This window comes from Mytilus californianus, unplaced genomic scaffold (assembly GCF_021869535.1).
Source record: "Mytilus californianus isolate M0D057914Y unplaced genomic scaffold, xbMytCali1.0.p SCAF_1, whole genome shotgun sequence".
Lineage (NCBI taxonomy): Eukaryota > Metazoa > Mollusca > Bivalvia > Mytilida > Mytilidae > Mytilus > Mytilus californianus.
This window is the reverse complement of record NW_026262581.1, coordinates 71667604-71688711: the sequence shown is the minus strand read 5'-3', so window position 1 is coordinate 71688711 and position 21108 is coordinate 71667604. Positions and strand designations below refer to the sequence as shown.

The 21108-nt window shown below is 35.2% G+C and overlaps 1 protein-coding gene across 1 annotated transcript; it reads left to right on the top strand.

The window, feature by feature from the left end:
- Positions 1–14235: 14235 nt before the first annotated feature.
- LOC127737841 (golgin subfamily A member 6-like protein 7) lies at positions 14236–20834 on the top strand. The gene is made up of 3 exons (XM_052248788.1): positions 14236–14352; positions 17451–17666; positions 20259–20834. Exons 1-3 carry the CDS (start codon positions 14236–14238, stop codon positions 20832–20834), a joined length of 909 nt encoding a protein of 302 aa, XP_052104748.1.
- Positions 20835–21108: the final 274 nt, after the last annotated feature.

The window sequence follows — 21108 nt, the reverse complement described above, 5'->3', positions numbered from 1 at the left end:
TTGGATTACAACTATTTGATTTTAAAACAGCTCACATGAGATAGTTGAACTTATTATGTGTTTGAATTTTTTCAGAGAATAGTTCACAGTAGGGGAAATGTTGAAAAGGGTACGTTTTGGACGAGAGTCAAAAACCTGTATGATGCAATTGAGAAAAAGACACCAGCCAGGAAACTGCCATTCTAAGAAGCATTCAAACAAAAAGATGACAGTGGGTGGGGAAGGGAGCAATAAAACATGATACAAGCAAAGTTAAGTGTTTTATTTATAAATGATTATCTTTGGTTTTGTAGTCCAACTAACCGAGAGGGTATCGCGGACTTTCATCTACCTATCGTTACAGATCGGGCTTGTCTGTTTTTTTTTTTTGCTTTCATCTTGCATAGACTTGGTTGAGTAGTCTGGTATGGTGTATCTGCCGTTCCAAGATGGACATAGCTGTAGTTACTGCCTCTGGAGATGGCATTATTAATGGCGACGTGTGTGGTGGTGTGCAGAGTAACTCGGGATCATCTAGATCAAATCCCTTGTCAAAGTCAATCCGACATCGCTTGCCTCTATGGTTGGTTGGGTGGAGATAATACTGGCGATGGCATGCCTTCCTGGGGTTGAATGGACTGATAACAATGTCCATCTTAATGACGATCCCCTTAGGTTCACCTTTATATTTGGTAGGTGTTATCTCTCTGATTCCCTCTAGCGATGTTCTGGCTTCTGTCTGATGGTTCTGGTATACGCTGGCGGTGGATGGTATCACATCAGTGGAGGTTACAGCAGCGGTTTTGGCTTGCACCGACGTCGTAACGCTTGGCGTCCCGTCTCCTGGTGGATGGTGGTTTGCTCATTTTCAGGGCCGGCTTGGGTTTACTGGAGGATGCCTCTGGTTCCTTAGCCTTGTTCCACGTTAACTGAACTGTCGCCTGGTCTGTAGTCGCCGAGAATTTCGAGACACGTTCATGATAGCCAATGAAGCATTCAATTCATTTGGGAATTCCATTATGATTTGTCCAAGAAATGTGTTGTGAGCTGTGATCAGTAATCAGTGAATGAGTTTATTTATAAATAAAATAATCAATGGGTAATATAGTACAATTGTATCATAAGTTTCTGCTGAATTTAACTATATTTTGTACTTCGTATATATATCAACAGAAATAGTCTTAAAATAATTTAAAATGTGCAAATCGTATTCCACTGTTATATAAAAAAAATGTAGTGGTGCTTTAAGGCAATATTTTTTTTAAAAGTGGCAATTGTTTTCAAAATCACGAAAAACTTGCTACATAGCAAAAATACGACATGTTGGCCAGCTGTTATATAAATAAAAAAATACCTTAAAGGTCACTGATACATCCATATAAAATGGAGTCTGCTGCTGCCAAAAATCAAGATTACAAATTATGTTTCAAAAAGTAGATTACAAAAATACTGAACTCCGAGGAAAAATAAAAAAAAGGGGGAAAGTTCATAAACATCTGGCAAAACCAAACGCTCAAGCACATCAAATAACAGAACGACTGGAAAACAACCGTCATATTCCTGACTTGTACAGGCATTTTCTTAAATTTCTCATAATAATCCTCCCAGTATTTCAAGTACTCTTACTCTGAAAGGAAAATATGAAGTCAAAATCATTTGCAACTTTACAAAATTATCGGCATGAAAATGATTGACATTTTTGTCACAAACTTTATATGTTTATATGACAGTTAAGATTAATATATTAAAACAATGTTTATGATAAATAAAAGAAATTCCAGTTATGATAAAAAAGTAAAGGAGACATTGTTTTATGTTAATACATTGCCTGACATATCATCATAAGAAAGTATTAATGGCAACATGCTTTAAGCAATAGCAAAATACCAAAATGAACATTATTGAACATTATAATCTTGATAAGTATGTATAAATTGTCGGGTTTTATACACATTGATATTGTAAAATGTCAGCCTCGAACCACAATGTGAATCTTTCTGGTGTCGAGTACGTATTATACTTACGATATTTATACACACCGAGACAATAACAATCAAAACCAAGGAGTAAACAAAGACTCATAAAACGAAAGGACATTTACAACAACAGTTGAAATAAATAAAAAAAAAAAAAAAACAACACGAACTCCACTAAAAACCTGGAGTGAAATCAGGTGCTCCAAAAGGGTGAACAATTCCCATCAGAAAATCCGATAAACTGCTTATCGTACTACATTTCTGCTGTTTTCCCCTTCACTTGAATAGTTTTTCGACGAAAGTAAGCTTGATACTTTTCCTCAGTCATTTTCACGTTGCTGAGAAAAACGATAAGTTTCATTATCACATATTTGTTACGAAAACATTAAGTTTTGCATATGTAATAACCGCAAAATTGTCCTACTCATATTGCTGCCCGGGGCAAAAAAAGTGGTTATTGTTTATTGTGCCCCGATTCCAAATGACGTGACGTCATTGCGTCCTTAACGCCAAAGGCGAACAATGACAGTGTTTGTATTGAAAATTATGAGAATTCTGCTACAATGGCCACTAGTAACAATGTCCAACCAACTTTTGTCGATTTGTACCTAGTTATGGCAAATTGTCGCTTTTGTGTATTACAATATTCAAAAATAGTTGGAAATGTTGCAATAAATTTGTATGCAGTAAACGAAAAAAAAAAAAACCAATGGAACATGTGATAAATCTTTTTAGATTTTACCTGTTGTGGTTAACTGAATAGTTATAATTGAACGTTTTTTTCTTTTTTCTGCAGAAATTAAATATGTGATAAATAGATTATAACATGTCTTTTCCATGTTGGCCCTGGTATCATCCATCGACCCTCGGCTAAAGCCTCGGGCAGATATGGGAGTCTCGGTTTGATACCAGGGCCAATATGGAAAAGGGCATGTTATAAGCTATAAAAATGTTACAAGCTAAAAAGGATACTAGCTGTATTGTCACAGAATTATCAAACTTATATTTGGATACTAATTGTACTCAAACAGATGCACATGTGTCCAATTTTCTCTGATGATAGAGGCAAACACGGAATCAAAGATGTCTACACAAGATACAAAATATAACAAAAATATAAAAGAGTCATCAACATGTCACAATATACCATACTATACTTACCTAGTTTATTAATTTTCAGTTCCCAATATTTTTGAAACAATATGCATTCAAATTAAAAAAATAAACCACACCAAATCAACTGCTACAGCTATACCTAAATAAACAACTATTCTTGATATGAATAAGGTGCGCACTAAAAAGTAAGTATTTACTAAAACAGTAAATGAAAAAAATCAGTACAAAAACAGTACTATTGTATAAAATCGGTACACTAACAGTACTAGCACAATCAGTACTGAAACATTACTGACGAAGTCATTACTGAAACAGAACTGACGAAATCAGTACTGAAAAAATCAGTTCTGAATTTATAGAATTAGTAACTGTACAGTTATTGTATAATAATGAACAGTACTGAATTAATAGAAAGTATAACATAAGTTTTAGTCTTGCCGAATGTAAGAGGGTAGAAATGTACCAAAAAAACGTGGGTAAATTCTTGGTAGTGTAGGCTATGTAGAATAAACAAACACACAACAATACGCACAGTAAAACTCAGTTTAAAAGAAGTCCCAGTCCGATGACAGAATCGGTAACAGAAGAAACTAAGCTAAATGACAATGATACATAAATTAACAAAGGACTACTAGCAGTTACTGACATACCAGCTCCAGACCTCAATTAAACTGATTTGGGCAAAGTTTCTGAGTTTATTGACACATATTGTACACAGACGTGTTCTGTCTCTGAAATTCGTCAGACGTACTTTATTTTTGTTTTGAGGTCTGTAATTTGATGATAATTTTGTCTCGTCATATTGATTATATTTTCAGACCCTCGTCTAAAGAAATACATCCTTATATCTTATACTGCAATTTACTACTGCAGTTTATTCTTTAACCCACCACTGGGAGAGTTGAGGGGCATGTAAGCTGATGAATTTTGCTTTACGAAATTATCGGGAAGTGCTCTGTAACCTACCGTTAGTTTTCAGTACTGTCACGGCGGCTTTGAATATTTGGAAAGATTCATTGAAAGCTACATGGTTTATAATGTCATATTATTTAACAAATGGAGGACCCTGAAAGTAGGTTTAGGTTTTTTTTTAGCTTTAAAAGAGTTTACTTTGTACATTTCACCATTAGGCTTATGGCAATCAAAATAAAAACGTTTCAGAACACCATTTAGCTTATCAGCACTATTCAAAGTGTGCATCTTCATATATTCCCTAAGTCAATTTGCAGCCCTTTTGTTGTCCTTTTTCGATTGATGATGCAATGTTGTAAGATCTTTTTTTCAAGAATTTGAATGGACGTAAAACGCTGATGGACGCTGTCATCGTAAATATGTGCGTTAGGAAGATATTCATTTTTATCCACGGCTAAATAGTTATGTAGTATTTCGATTAGTAATGACAACACCGAGCGTTGCTTGCCATTTCTCCGGGAACTCAAAATGGAGTGGTCCCGTGAAGAAAATATCAAGATTTAACTTGTTTACCTATACATAGAACATATTTCGTCCTATGTTTTAATGTCGAGTCCAAGACGGTTCCTTTATGATTATCATTGTTTGGTTGCATGGGCCATGAATTTCTGAATTGTCATTCACAACTCTATTATTTTTCATGACTTGATTTGTTCTTAATTTTCTTTCCCGAGATTATTAATTTTCCCTATGTGATCAAGTTTTTTGAGAGCAATCCTCTCTAGAAATGTCTTCAACTGATTACAGAAATATGTAAAAATAAAACCATTTTCATGAGAATTTTACAGAATAAGCGTTATTTTTAAAGATAAAGAAAAATGTCTATAAAATTTAACTCATTAAGTCCCTTTAGGTGAACTAATGCAGATGAATTTTCCTTTACGTGCTTATTTTAAGACTTTGAGATAATTGATTCTTTCGTAACGAGTAGAAATAGGATTGAAAACTTGTTTGAAAAACGTGTAGAATACTCAAGTTCTGAGATGGTACGTTTTCCGTGTCCAGTTTCATTTACCACACAAACGTTACGGGATATCGTCAGAAATTTATGCAGTGTTTAAAAATACAACGTCGTCTGAATGAAAACACCAACTTGTGGTTTTCTATACGGCCAGGGGATGCCCGTTTTCTATCATTAAAATTCTGATTCATGACCATAATAAACCATGTAAAACAAATCAAAAAGCTTGGCAATAGAAATGGGGCGTATCATATAAAAAACGCAGGGCATAAAAGAGTCGTTGAAATCATAGGTAAAAATGCCGTTTTGCGTTAGAAAAAACCCAGATTCATGATAATCATACATTATATAAAATAAGGACGTATTCTGTTGGTAGCTTAACTTCCATTGGCATATATGTTATGTACGTTTAGGGGACGAGAGCAAAACCAACAATAACTTTAATAAGAAGCTGTTTCAGGGGTTCTTTCATTTGGATAGTTTTTATTCAGGTATATTAAGATTGAACATCCCAATTTTGAACGAACGTGGCTGCGTATTTATTCATCCGTTAAATCAAACAGACGCCTATTAATGGCAATTTCATTGTTTTAAAATTTTAGATTTTTTAAATTTTGATCAAAGTTTTAAAATATTAAAATTTTAAATATCGTTTTTAAATTTGATAGTTTAGATATTTGATCAAACTTTAAAAGTACTAAATTGACGTGCAGTTTTGATTATTCCGCTTTTTGAAAGTTTGATTTTTTAAATTTTTGATTTAGATATCAAAAATAGAAAACGGGCGAAAAGAGGGGAACCTATAAAATGTGAAACGGAATAAAAGCGGAACGAAACAAAATAAAATGAATAGTTACTGTTACTTAAAAGTTAATGTATAAAATAAAACCAGAGGCAAGCAGTTTTAAGCGGTGAAAAATTGGATAACAAAATAAATATTTCTCAAAAGCGGAGAATTCATTTTAAATCAAGAAAGACGGCTCTGATTATGATCAGTCTTAGTAAGGAATTAAAAGCACGAAATATATCCAATCAGTTTTAATTCCAAAAAAAATAAAAATAAAGAAGAAGTCGATTTTTATAAAACAAATTGGACATCACATGAGATAACAATATCCTGAAATTTTTAAGGTTTTGCATCTATTGAAAAAAAAAAAAATTTAAACCTATTTAAACCGGCATCAAACAAGTTGATTTACTTTTAAAAAAAGTCTCTAATATAAGCTTAGCGTTTCAGATAAATAATTCAGAACTATTTGGTTTCCCCAGCGCCCATCATTTAGGAGTAACAGTGAAAACTGACCAACTCGCAGTAGGCTAAATAGTATGGTAGGGTTAATTATGTTTATATTTTCTGCTGTACTTTAGGCAATAAAGTGGCTCAATACACGTGTATTCCCTCAAATTTAGTTTAATTTTTTTTTTTGCTCTACGACTTCTCACTATCTGCAATCATGTCGGCAGATGAAATCATTGAATATACATTTTGAACGATTATCTCAGTTAACATTTTATCTTATCAATTATTTCGGTTGTTTTAAATTGTTGGTCTCAAATATTCGGCTTTTGAGCGTTCCTGATGAAGGTAGATCCTGAAATGCGCTTCGTTCGCAAACAATTTTTAACGGTTTTGTTTTCATGTTTTATCGATTGCATGACGATCATACATTGGAAGGAATACTGAATTTATGGTGTCGCAATGAACGTTATGCTAGCCATGATTTGGGAGGTTGTTGATATCTATTTTACACTGCTACCCGCTAAATTTAAGAGTAAGATCAAATATTAGTAGCTTGGAGGCTGAATATATTCATGCAGTATAAACGTATACCATAAACATTATTTTAAGCCTGCATATTTATGTAATAGTTGCCGCTGTACATTAAGCGCCCATCTATCCATTTGTAGGTGTCGGCATTTCGAAATGGTAATTTGAAATACTTTTAAAAAGTTCATATCAACAATAAACATATGATCAAGTTGAAGTGACCAATCGAGATGGTAATATATTTGGGAATCGGAATTATAACTAGTCACTAAGGTAACACTATATTTGACTTGGATACCTCCACGAGGGGCTTCAATAATGGTACATTTTTCAGGTGCGGATCAATGAATTTGAAAATAGCCTAGTCAGGGAACGACCATTTAACTTCAAAAGAGGGGGGGGGGGGGGGGTATGGTTTTTTCATAAAAAAATATTCTGATCCCCAATTTGATGAAAAAAATTTTCTGTTCAAGCAGATGACAAAACAAAACATTCTGAATCCAGACTTTCCCATTACCTTATAGTTTTAAAATTTGAACCAAAATGTACATTCAATGATTTCATTTGCCGACATGATTGCAGATAGTAAGAAGTCGTAAAGCAAAACAAAATAATTTGAAATCAAATTTGAGATAATACACGTATATTGAGCCATTTTATTGCTTAAAATTCAGTTGAAATATATACATACTCAACCCTACCATACTATTTGGTCTACTGCGAGTTGGTCAGTTTTCACTGTTACTCCTAAATGACGGGCGCTGGGAAAACCAAATAGTTCTGAATTATTCGTTTCGTTCCTATTTTATCACCTTTCGCAGTTTACAGGTACCCCTCTTTTCGCCCCTTTTCTATTTTTGATATCTTACTCAAAAATTTAAAAAATCAAACTTTCAAAAAGCGAAATAATCAAAACTGCACGTTAAGTTTAGTACTTTTACAGTTTGATCAAATATCTAAACTATCAAATTTAACGATATTTAGAATTTTAAAATTTTAATTATTTGGTGAAAATTTCAAAATATCAAAAAATTTCAAAAATGTGGAATTTTGATATTCAAGACTTTGATTAAATGAAAAGTTTTTAAAATTTTGAATTGATAAGTGTTACATAGACCGTTTTAGTGGGTCAAAGGATTACGAAATAAACGCTTATGACAAAAATGGCATATTTATTCTATTTAAATTTGGAAAAAGTTGATGAATCTATATTAGAATACTCGTCTTCGTTTCCTTTTTCGGTAATAATTTTTAAAAAATCTGATTTAGTTCTTTTTGCCATTTTCTGTTCTAGATTTACCCCTAAATTTCGGTTTATTTCTTGTTCTCAAAGCTTCAAAATATGTATTTTCATCACATATTTATCTGTAAATTACAGTGTTCCTTTGCAATTTCCTTGTTCTCCCTTTTCAGGACCCTTTTCAGGACAGTTTTGTTTTTCCTCCGTTGATTGACAACATAAATCACGCCCCGTTTCCCGCTATGCAAATTGTTTCGCGGAATTAACAGCCGTGAAAACAAAGTAAAACAATAATAAGGTCTTTAAGTTTCATCATAGCATATTACCTTATCATGCAATTCAGAAATAATTATATACAACTTTACAATGAGCACATACATTCTAATAATAAAAAGTCAAAGAGATTAATGTTTCCAAAGAACGATAACTCAAGCGCAGGAGTTCAAGATGTAGATTTTCAGAATTTTCAACACGAGCATGAAACTATGTAAATTGAGTGTTAAATATCCCTTTAAAGTAAGTTTCAAGAATACATAAGTTCCACTTTATTTCGTTTATCATGTCAGTTAAAGAGAACCCGATCAAACTAGATTAAGTGATTAATATTGTGCAAATTCCCCATAAATGAAAAGACTCGCGTCAATTTTACAACACTACCCCCTCTGAGAATCTATTTTGTCCCCAAAGTAACTATTTGGCGATATATGTGCTCATTTACAATTAAGACAAATGTTTAAAAAAAAATGTATATATATACTTTTCTATGTACTATAACATATTGGCCTGAGGACTTCACCTCTTAGTAGCCCAACTGTAATATTTAAAACAGTGGAATGGACTTCACCATTTAACTCCACTATAAAATACAAAATTTAACTTTTAGTTTTTCCAAAAAAATCATTTCAATTAAACTACATTGAAACTAGTTTCAATTACCAAAATCTTTGAGTCTATTTCGAAAATTTCAAATTTAAGAAAAATAGTTTTATGAACAACCGAGGACTTCACCTCTTATTGGTGTACACAAAGCTTTAAAGGAGTTATCTAAAATTTCAGACAAATTATTAAAATATTCAACATCACAAAACAAATGTTTTTCATTCTTAAAAAGAAAAGTTATGTGAACTTAATTTACAACTCAAAACACCTGAAATACCTGAAAAATAATCACAATAAAAACAACAACAGTAATGTCAAATTACAATATTATTTTAAAATTTCAAAACAGTTTTTTCATCAAGGTCTTCATCTTCTTGGATGGTGATGAACTGGAAGTCTCCCCTAACGGTTCCATATTTTCTTTGGCTACTTTTCCCCTCCTCCAATCATCTCTCTTTCTATCTCGTTGCTCCTTTTTGTCCCGAACCTGGTACTCCCACATTTCATTGAACCCTTGGATAAAAGGTTCGTTACATCTCAGTTCTCTTTTTAATTAAAAAATTTCCTGGTCCCTAGCAGATAATTTCTTCTCTAGTCTAACGATGTATTCCGCCAAATTGTTCATCTCTCTCTTATGCTTTGTCTTTAATTTTTCAATGTGCTCATTGTTCTCCTCTGTCTAGGATGCTGTAGATTCTATAATAGTTTCATTATAAACTGTATAATCTTCGTTGATTTCCAATAAAACTGGAACAATATTTGGTTCGGGATATAAATACTTTTCATTTTTTAATGTCAAGTCACAGTTTCGGTTTCCCCATGTAACATTTTAGGATTCTGTTGATATTTGTAAATAATTTTTGGTATGCGAGTTTTCTTTTTCTAACAGTATGTGTTGTCTAAAGGTGGTAAGATGTCTTTCTAACGCTTTCAAAGTGGTTGATCTGAATGAAAATAAAGTACAGAAATAGGGCACCTTCTCTGGTGGAGCATGTGTGTTATGATTACGTGTCGAATGGCTAGATTCTTGGCACCTTCAAATTTACAATTATCCCAATTGCAAATATAATCGGACATCATAAACTGTAAATATATATTATACAAGTCTAAATTGAAAACAACGTTCAAACCTATGATTGCGTTGGATAAAAACCGCAATTTTTATACGTGTGCATGTAAAACAAATTTCTTGGTAGAGGGGTCTAAATACAGCACAAACAACATTTTCCAAAAGACCAAAAGAGTGAAAAAGTATATTTTAACAAAACGCATTTGACTAACAGGTCGAACAACGGATGTTCTTAAACCCTGCTGACTGCCATTGGCGATTGCCAAATAAATTGATCACCAGATTTAACAAAATGGATCTTAATATTAATTTAATACCAAACAGAAAACAATTAACTTGCGGAAAGATGGTATTCCACAAACTTGAGGTGCAAAAATTTGTACACCATATCCGGATTTCGACAATTAATGTCTCTTCAGTGATGTTAGGGATCGAAACGGTATTTGGAAGGCCATATAATTTACCTCAATTTAGGATAGACTCTTGAATTTTAAAGAGTCGAAATAGGATGAACGGATCATATAAACCCTAAGGAAAATATAATACAAGCCCAAACGAAAAAATATAAACAAGTCTAAATTGAAAACAACGTTCAAACCTATGATTGCGTTGGATAAAAACCGCATTTTTTATACGTGTGCATGTAAAACAAATTTCTTGGTAGAGGGGTCTAAATACAGCACAAACAACATTTTCCAAAAGACCAAAAGAGTGAAAAAGTATATTTTAACAAAACGCATTTGACTAACAGGTCGAACAACTGATGTTCTTAAACCCTGCTGACTGCCATTGGCGATTGCCAAATAAATTGATCACCAGATTTAACAAAATGGATCTTAATATTAATTTAATACCAAACAGAAAACAATTAACTTGCGGAAAGATGGTATTCCACAAACTTGAGGTGCAAATATTTGTACACCATATCCGGATTTCGACAATTAATGTCTCTTCAGTGATGTTAGGGATCGAAACGGTATTTGGAAGGCCATATAATTTACCTCAATTTAGGATAGACTCTCGAATTTTAAAGAGTCGAAATAGGTTGAACGGATCATATAAACCATAAGGAAAATATAATACAAGCCCAAACGAAAAAATATAAACAAGTCTAAATTGAAAACAACGTTCAAACCTATGATTGCGTTGCAAAAAAACCGCAATTTTTATACGTGTGCATGTAAAACAAATTTCTTGGTAGAGGGGTCTAAATACAGCACAAACAACATTTTCCAAAATACCAAAAGAGTGAAAAAGTATATTTTAACAAAACGCATTTGACTAACAGGTCGAACAACGGATGTTCTTAAAACCTGCTATATATATCTATGAAATTAGTTGTGTTATCACTTCACTGACAACACAAGGTGACTGGACATTCCCCAAGATTCATAATTAGTCTACAGGTTCTTCTTGATATTCACAATCCAAGCTGGAACGTCTTCAGAAAAATAAGGTTTCAACTTACAATGGTGTATTTTACACGACCTCTGATTTTATATAAAACAGAACTCACAATTTCTGTTATGACAAATGTACCTAACCATTTATCTGTTTATTTCTTACAAAATTGATTAAATCTATATACTAGGGACCCTTTGCTATATTGATTTTGAGAAACTCTTGTATCATAGTCTTTTTTTTGTCTTTGAGCACTGGCTCTTAAGATTCTCACGTGCAAGATGATATATCTCTTCAAGCTGTGATTGCAACTTTTCAACATAATGATTATTTGTATACATACTGTAAGGTACTAGGGAATGTTATATTGAAACATTTAGGTATTAAATTGTGCGGTGTAATTTATAAGTAAATACTTAATTTGTGGCAAGATTGACAATATTTTATAATATTTTTTACAATTGTGGCAGTAATCCACTATACTTATTACTATGATCACAAGTCAAAATTAAAGTGTTTACCAAATATTATCTTTTAAACTTAACGGTTGTGTTCTTACGCATAGTAACTTGGCTCGCAGCGAGCAAGTGAAACATTTTACATTTGTAATCAAAGATATGGCATTAATTTACTATTTTTATGGATTTCACAGGCCAAAGTTTCACTTTTTGCCAATAAATTACAGGCGGAGGCATTTCATTAGCCAAAACATAGTTTTACAAGTTAGGTGTGTACATATGTTGGTACTAGGGTGATATATATCCAGTAAAGCAACTGATTTTATGTGAAAGCTCTGGAATTTGAAATGAGTTTATCATTGTTTACATTTTTTTTGTGTAAAGTGTTACGACAGGGAATGTATGTAATTACTCACGGGTTACCTTCTTCATGGTATATATCATGTAATTCCCGTATTAAGGATCATTAAAGTTAAAGGGAAATACTTTAACTGTAATTGTTTACTGACTGGCGATTTTGCCGTCTGCCATTCTGTGGGGAATGAAACGTTGATTTTATCTCTCTTAATACCAATTCGTCCCCTGGACAATTGATCTAATATTGTTTTTTTAATACCACCCATTTAATATTTTATAGTTATACCCTGCCGGACACAAATATATTGTAAATATTTAGACGGTTGTGATGAACTATGTTTTATGTTATTTACTTCTATGTACTTGCGAATATCGTCTGCTAAATTTATGCGCACGCAGTGGTGTCCGATTGCATATTTTAAGTTATTTTAATCATATTACGAGCTCTATTGTTTAGTTTTAATCTTTTATGTTAAAGGACAATCTTAGGACAACTCAAGATGATTTCAATTCTATGTTTTTCAATATCGTAATTTTGTATAGTTCCGGCTTCCCGGAAAGGACAAGTAACTTTTCGATTAGTATGTCACGTGACACTAATGACTTTTGTATATAAACGCGTTAGCATTCAGTAATGGCAGATAGCCCAAAGTTCTGCTGGCGGCAAGTTCAAAAAGTTAACTATCATTAAAATTGTAAACAAAGCAGTAAAATAAGCTTAAGGTGAGCATAAGAATAAATATGGAACATTATTAACCGTCTTTTTGTACAGTAAGCTATCTCCCACCACGTCGGACACCACAAATATGAATTTAGATCGTAATTTAGTTCCTATGCACTATGATATATTGTACTGTACGCAAGTATTAGAATTGTCATAATTCGTTATTTATTCAAATATATTTAAACAGTTCCACAAATAAAACTGTTAACATTGAAATGATATTCTATCTTTATCAATCTTGGATACATATAAAAAGGAATATGCATTTACACTGGTAAAACAACTTGAGCAGGAGGACGCTCGTTCGAAATTAAAAACTATGGAAAGCCGTTAGCAACACAAATAGCACAGTAACAAATAAATACAAAGGAAGCCGTTTAATACATATACATTAACCAAACAGAGGAACTATATTTAAACACAAACTGAGGTGCTCCGGGGAGCAGATACTGCATTTTATGAGTGTTCGTATGTAAACTGCCCAGTATAGGACAGGATACTCTTGGGTCAGAAGTGGGATGCTAAAATTCTAATTAGCATCCAGGATACGAACCTTGGAATAATCTGTCAACTTAACAATGTGGTTTAAGCCCGACGTGGTGGATTTACTGTACAAAAATTAATTATAACTATAAAATATGAAACAACATATAAAAGTAAAACTCTTTATTTAAGAATATTGCTGATGCTAGTAGGAACTTCCCAGACCCTGAAATAAATTTCCGTAGGGAAAGGGATTTTGATGACTTAGGACAAGGGGTTCAAATACATACTGATGACAATGACGACTCTGATAGGGAATCTATTTTACAAGGTCATGGTGATGAAGTAGCTCAGAGACCTAAAGGACGGGATGAATATCAGATACATGATTTAGACGATAGGAATGATAGGGGTAATCATAACATGCAACCAATTGGCCCACCAAAGGTAACACTTAAACCTGAACCCTTCTCTGGTAAGGATTGTTGGGAGGAATACTTGTCGCATTTTGAGGACTGCGCTGAATTGGGACACTGGGGGAATCGTACAAAACTGTTGTTTTTGGCAGCTAGCTCGAGGGGTCAAGCAAGGACATACTACATGAGCTTGTCTCCTGGCGACAGGCGCACATAACAAATGCTAACACAAAAGTTAGATCAAAGGTTTAAGAGTTCAAAACACAAAAATCGTTGGCTCTCAAAATTAGAGATGCGCAGGCGCATGCCAGGGGAAAGCATAGCTGAAGTGGGGGATGACATAAGGCAACTAGCTCAAAAGGCGTACTATGATCTCGACTTAGCAGCGCAGGAGTCTCTAGCATTAAACCAGTTGTTTAAGGTAATACCTGTAGAAATGAATTGTCGCTGTAATGACAAGGAATGTCAAACAATAGCAGACGCTGTTGATGTTATAGAAAGGTATGAGTCAATACTCGGGGATGGAGACAAAAAGAAATCAACAATCAGAGCTGTAGAGTCGAAGGACATCGAAGGACACATGAGTGAAAAGGATTATCAGAGCAATTTGCAGGCTTTACAAGATAGGATATCAAAGCTGGAACAAGGACACCGGAATCAGGACACAAAGAGAGCAAATACTGGCAGATGTTACAGTTGCAACTCACCAGACCATTTTATGAGGAACTGTCACACACAAAAACAACCAAAGAGCAAGCGGGAACTTCCAGGGCAACCAAAGACTACCTCTTTTTATAACAGCCAGGGAAACGACAGAACGCTGGCTCAATAGGTCGTGAGTTAGTGACAGAAGATAAAAGGCCTGATATAAAGGGAGAAAAACATGTCCGGACAGGACACATAGGGGAAACAGATGATAATTGGGATAATGGGTTTTATAGAAATGGGTTAATCTATGGGTTTCCTGTCAACTGTTTTATTGACAGTGGCTCAACAGCGTCAATATTATCTATTGAGGTTTACGAAAAATTGCCTTCAAATGTTTGGTGTTCTTTAGTACCAAACAAGTCCGAAATATTTGACGTTAATGGCAACAAAGTTTTTGCCATTGGATCAATCACATTAGAACTAAAGCTTGGTCTAGAAATTTTCAGTCAAAATTTTATGATATGTAATATTAATCAGGATGGAATACTTGGACAGGATTTCTTACTTAAGGAAGTAAGTAAAGTTAATTATCAGCGAATGGTCTTACACACGATCCACAACCAGGAAATACAATGTTGGATTGGAGGGAAGGCAAATATGATATGCAGAGTAGAAATTAAAGACAACATGACAATTCCTCCAATGACGAGTACAAAGATGCCTGTAGAAATACCGGGAGTCAACCATTTAACAGAATACGGATTAATAGAGGGCACGACAGGAACAGCAAAGTCTACATTAACAATACCTGGGATTATAAATACACAAGATAAAGCACACTTTGTAAATGTTGTTAACTATGGTGACAACGAAGTAAAACTGTATAAAAAGGAAACAATAGGAAGATGTGAATCATATACTGAGCATGATTTGAAATCAGAGCAGATTAGAACACTACAAAAAGATTGCTTTACAGCTAGTGAAGAAATACCAGAACATCTTATTGACTTATTAAAACGGAGTTCAACTTATTATATTCCACGCAACGAGTTGCGGAGGGTATAATGTTTCCGTCCGTCCGTCCGTCTGTCCGTCCGTCAGTCCGTCAGTCCTGTTTCTTGTCATCGCAACTCCTCTCAAACCACACAACAGAATTTCACGAAACCTTTTTAGATAATATGGACATACTATATAGTTGTGCATATCGACAGGAAATTACGATTCAATTCTTTTTCTAGGAGTTACGCCCCTTTGAACTTATTTACTTTAATGTACTACTGCAACAGTTTGTCGTCGCAACTCCTCTTAAAACACAAAAGAATTTCATGAAATCTGTTCAGATAATAAGGACATACTACGTAGATGTGCATATCGACAGGAAATTACGATTCAATTTTTTTTCCAGGAGTTACGCCCCTTTGAACTTATTTGCCCAATATACTACTGCAACCTTTTGTCATCGCAACTCCTCTCAAACCGCACAACAAAATTTCATGAAACCTTTTCAGATAATAAGGACTTACTACGTAGATGTGCATATCGACAGGAAATTACGATTCTATTTTTTTTTCTAGGAGTTACGCCCATTTGAACTTATTTGCCCAATATACTACTGCAAACTTTTGTCATCGCAACTCCTCTCAAACCACACAACAGAATTTCATGAAACTGTGTAGATAATAAGGACATACTATGTAGATGTGCATATTGACAGGAAATTATGATTCAATTTTTTTTTCTGATACAATTTTTTTTTCTTACACTTATTTTATTTCTCCAATGACAATGTGGGGACGTGGGGTATGTGAGCGCGCTCACTAAGGTTCTTTCATTTAAATGAGGACCAAAGACAACAGCTTTCCAGACTCCTTGCGCAGTACCAAAATGTCTTTTCAGACATATGATGACATAGGGAGGACAGACCTTGTAACACATAGAATAAATACAGGAAATGCAATACCCTTTAGGCAAAGATCCCGACGACAAGGAAAAGACTGCATTTCTTACAGGTTTAGGGTTATATCAATTCACTGCCATGCCCTTTGGACTTGCAAATTCACCATCTACTTTTGAGCGTCTCATGGAAAATGTTCTCAGAGGGCTTCAGTGGAAAGAACTATTACTCTATATGGACGATATCTTATCAGTAAGTTCAACACTTGAAGAGGATCTTGGAAGGTTAGAAAGAATCTTTATACGCCTATAAAATGCACATCTAAAATTGAAACCTGCCAAATGCATTTCCTTTCAAAAACAAGTAAGGTTCCTTGGACATATCGTGAGGGAATTTCACTGATCTAGAGAAAACAAAAGCTATAGATGACTGGCCAATTCCCATATCTGCAAAACAGATGCGCAGTTTTTGAGGACTTTGTTCTTACTATAGGCGATTTGTTAAGGGATTTGCAGCAATTGCAAGACCAATGCACGAAATTTGCGAAAAGAATAGCCGTTTTGCTTGGAATGACGAGTGTCAAAAGGCATTTGAACAGTTGAAAAATGCTTTAACAAGTACACCTGTGCTTGCCTACCCTCTTCCAAATTTGCCATTCATACTTGACACAGATGCAAGTGATAAGGCTGTCGGAGCAGTTTTGTCACAAATTCAAGATGGTCTTGAACGAGTTATAGCATACATGAGCAAATCTATGAACATACATGAGCAGACATACTGTGTAACTCGAAAAGAGCTACTTGCTGTAATTATAGCACTAAAGACATTTCATCATTATTTATATGGCCAGAAAGTTTTGCTGTGCACAGATAACGCAGCTGTATCATGGATGAAAACTAAAGAAACCCACTGGTCAAACAGTTAGATGGCTCGAAGAACTGGGAACGTATAATTTGACAGTTACACACAGGGCTGGAAGGAAACACTCAAATGCCGATGCTCTGTCAAGAAGACCTTGTTAATCATGCGAGAGGCAAGAATCTGGAAACCACACAAGCGACGATGAAACAGACGAAATCCAACTTGAAGAAACTGATTTTGTTAACCAGGAGCTACCTGAAAATGAGGAGCCAACACCAAGAATAGATATAGTACGAGTATGTACAAGAAGTCAGACAGAAAATCAGTCTGGTGCTACACCAAGTGGCTATTGCATAGAAGGATGGGACCCTGGCAGTATTAGACAATGCCAATTGGAAGACCCAGATATGTCACTCATTGTGACATATCTTCAGGAAAAGAAAAATAAACCTGACTGGGACCAAGTATCAAAAGGAACATCATTCCAGAAAAAAATTTGGCGACAATGGGATAGGCTGACAATAAACAATGGCATGCTTTATAGAAAATTTTATTGTTCTGATAAAGATGATGTAGACAACTTCAAATTACAGCTCCTGGTACCAAAATCACACCAAAAGACAGTCTTTAAGTATTTCCATGACGTTCCATCTGCAGGTCATTTAGGACCAGATAAAATAACAAAACCGTTATGTTCTTGTCCTTTGTGACTGATTTTCTAAATGGACTGAAGCATATGCTATTCCGGACCAGGAATCCCTGACTATTGCCCGTACCATCGTGAATGAGTTTACTTGTAGGTTTGGTTCACAATTACAGCTCCACTCTGATCAAGGAAGGTCTTTTGAAGCAAAGCTGTTCCAAGATCTGTGTGATCTCCTGAAAATTGACAAAACTAGAAGTACAAGTCAACACCCCCAATCTAATGGAAGCGTGGAAAGATTTAACAGAACACTGCTAAGCATGCTAACATTTTATTGTCAAAATGATCAGAGAAACTGGGATGAGATTTTGCCACATGTTATGATTGCATACAGATCATCCGTTCACGCCAGCACAGGACAGACCCCTAATATGATGATGTTTGGCAGAAACATATTTCTTCCTATGGAAGCTGTTATTCCACGTCCTGATGGACCAGATGAATCCACTACCCCTGAAACGGATAAATATATAAATGAATTACAGGACGCTATGTCAAAGTCACATGTACTGGCTAGGAAACATCTTAAGGAGAATTCTGAGTATAAAAAACGTCACTATGACTTGAAAGCAGTAAAGCGCGAATTACAAATAGGTCAAGCTGTATGGCTTTATGATGCATCAAAGAGAAAAGGAATTTGTCATAAGTTGACATCGAAATGGAAAGGGCCATATGTTGTCACAAGGATAATTGATGACATCACTTACCTTGTGAAAAGGTCAAAGAAACAGCCAGGAAAGGTCTACCACATCGATAGACTACTGCCCTATTAAGGACAAAATCCGCCAACTTGGTTCTCCAGTAGGAAGTCCTGAGATGCCTTTCATAGTTGTTGTTTGAATAGCCGAAATTAGTTATACAAGTTGTTACGTGTTTAATTGTTTTGATGAGTTACTATGTTTAAGAGTAACTGTATGACTTATCTCAGACTGGAGAAAGTCATGTTGGAATTCCTAGAGTTGGATCCACAAATGGCCATTGTTTCTCAGGACATATTATTGGCTGTAAGGGAAGGATGATCCTTCCTGCCAGGGGAATGGCAGGTTGAACTGTACTGCCAAGCGTTTTATTGTATGCGCGGCGGAAAGCAATTAACGACAACTTTTTGTCTTGAGGAGGCTTGATATTTGTTTTGGAATAGGGAGACCAAGGGGGTGGATATCATATTTTTATTGAAATGAAGGCTGATCCATTTATTACCAGCATATGCCATATGGGGGAGGATTTTAAACACATAAGCAAATATAGTCACACAACAGCACACTACATACATATCTTTTATTGTATATGCTATATAAATGGTAGAGGGATTTTAAAGATTTGATTCGATTTTTCAGAATGAGACCATCATCACAAGTGCAGGTGAAATGTTGGCTGTGTCCCATGACGTTTAGGAAAAGGAGACAACTAAAGAACCATCTGACAGCTGCCCCACACAAACGGCTTTCAGTCGTTTGTTTTTGGTGTCCTGAGGAGAAGTCGTACAGGAGGATGGTTGACCTGAAGGAGCACATCATGGCCAACCACCGCAGCAAAATAGAGCTCATGCCATACAGTTTCTTGAGTGAGAACAAAGGTAATTTCACCATCAAATGAAAACTCCCAAGAGGCCATGAAAGAAAGTCAGGATTGACGTCCTAGAATTCGTAAACAGGGTTGGAAACACCAACAGGAAAAAGGTGGATTGGACTCTAGGGTGGAAGTGTCCTAGGGAAATGATTAGAGGTACGCAGGAGGAAGAGGTTGAGCAGGAGAAAACCAATGGGTCATATTCACCAACACGCCCCACCATCTATGAAGGGCTGGCCCTCCAGCAACTTACATTAGGACTTGGGGACTTCACAAACATCTTCAAATTAGACCTTGGAGTGTCTATACGATTCTATCAAATAAGTTTAAATGACTTGGTTCTAAGAGATCACAAAATGCTTGATGCTTTAATAAGGAGGATGACGGCACTGGTAAACATCAAGTATGCAGGATCACATACCTTCTCTGCCTCTATAGACGGTAAATTAAAGTCTATAGTGACGCCAGTAGTAGCTAGGAAACTATCCATCTCCGAGGAATATATAGCAGACATAAAAACGTCAGATGAACTCTTCCAAGGGAAACAGACAAAAGCCATCACAAATCCGTTATCACCACTTAAAACACCATCAACCTCAGATATTATATTGGAAGATGACAGCGACAATGAGGAACCAGAGATTCTGAACGAGAAAAAAACAAGCCAGAAGTAAGTAAGACAGAGAACGAAGGAGAGAAAAATGGAGAGAAAAGAAAGAAAAAGAATAACCACCATGAACAGAAGGCTAAGAAAATAAAGCAAGGAAAAGATGACAATAAACAGGATCAGGAAATCAGACTGAAGGAGGAAGAACAAAAGAGAAAGGAAGAACAGAAACAGGATGAGGAAATTAGACTGACGGAGGAAGAACAAAGGAAGCAGGAAAAACAGAAACAGGACGAGGAAATCAGACTAAAGGAGGAAGAACAAAAGAGAAAGGAAAAACAGAAACAGGACGAGGAAATCAGACTAAAGGAGGAAGAACAAAACAGAAAGGAAAAACAGAAACAGGATGAGGAAATTAGACTGAAGGAGGAAGAACAAAAGAGAAGGGAAAAACAGAAACAGGATGAGGAAATAAGACTGAAGGAGGAGGAACAAAAGAGAAGGGAAAAACAAAAACATGATGAGGAAATTAGACTGAAGGAGGAAGAACAAAAGAGAAGGGAAAAACAGAAACAGGTTCAGGAAATTAGACTGAAGGAGGAAGAACAAAGGAAGCAGGAAAAACAGAAACAGGACGAAGAAGAAAGGTTGAAGGAGGAAAAGAGGATACAAGAAGAAGAAAGGCACAATGCAGATAGTAAAAGAAAGGAACTGGAAGCATCAAAAGATTGGGCACAGATTGTACAACTCTAAACGGCAACATTACCGCAAGTGAACGGGCAAGGACACTTCTGAGGAAAGGTGGCATGCCACTTTTCCCAGCTGGAAGAAGGGAGTGGAACCAAGAAGAAGTCATCCCACTGATTGCCATCCCAGCAGTTGTTAGTTGGCCACCTAAAAATTGAAAAAAGATGACTCCAGAGCAAAAGTATTTTAATTGGGAGTATGCCAGTATTGCTCTGGAGTTGAACTTTGGAAAGCAATTACAATTCTCAAAGGAAGAGTTGCTACTCAAGTACCACTGTTT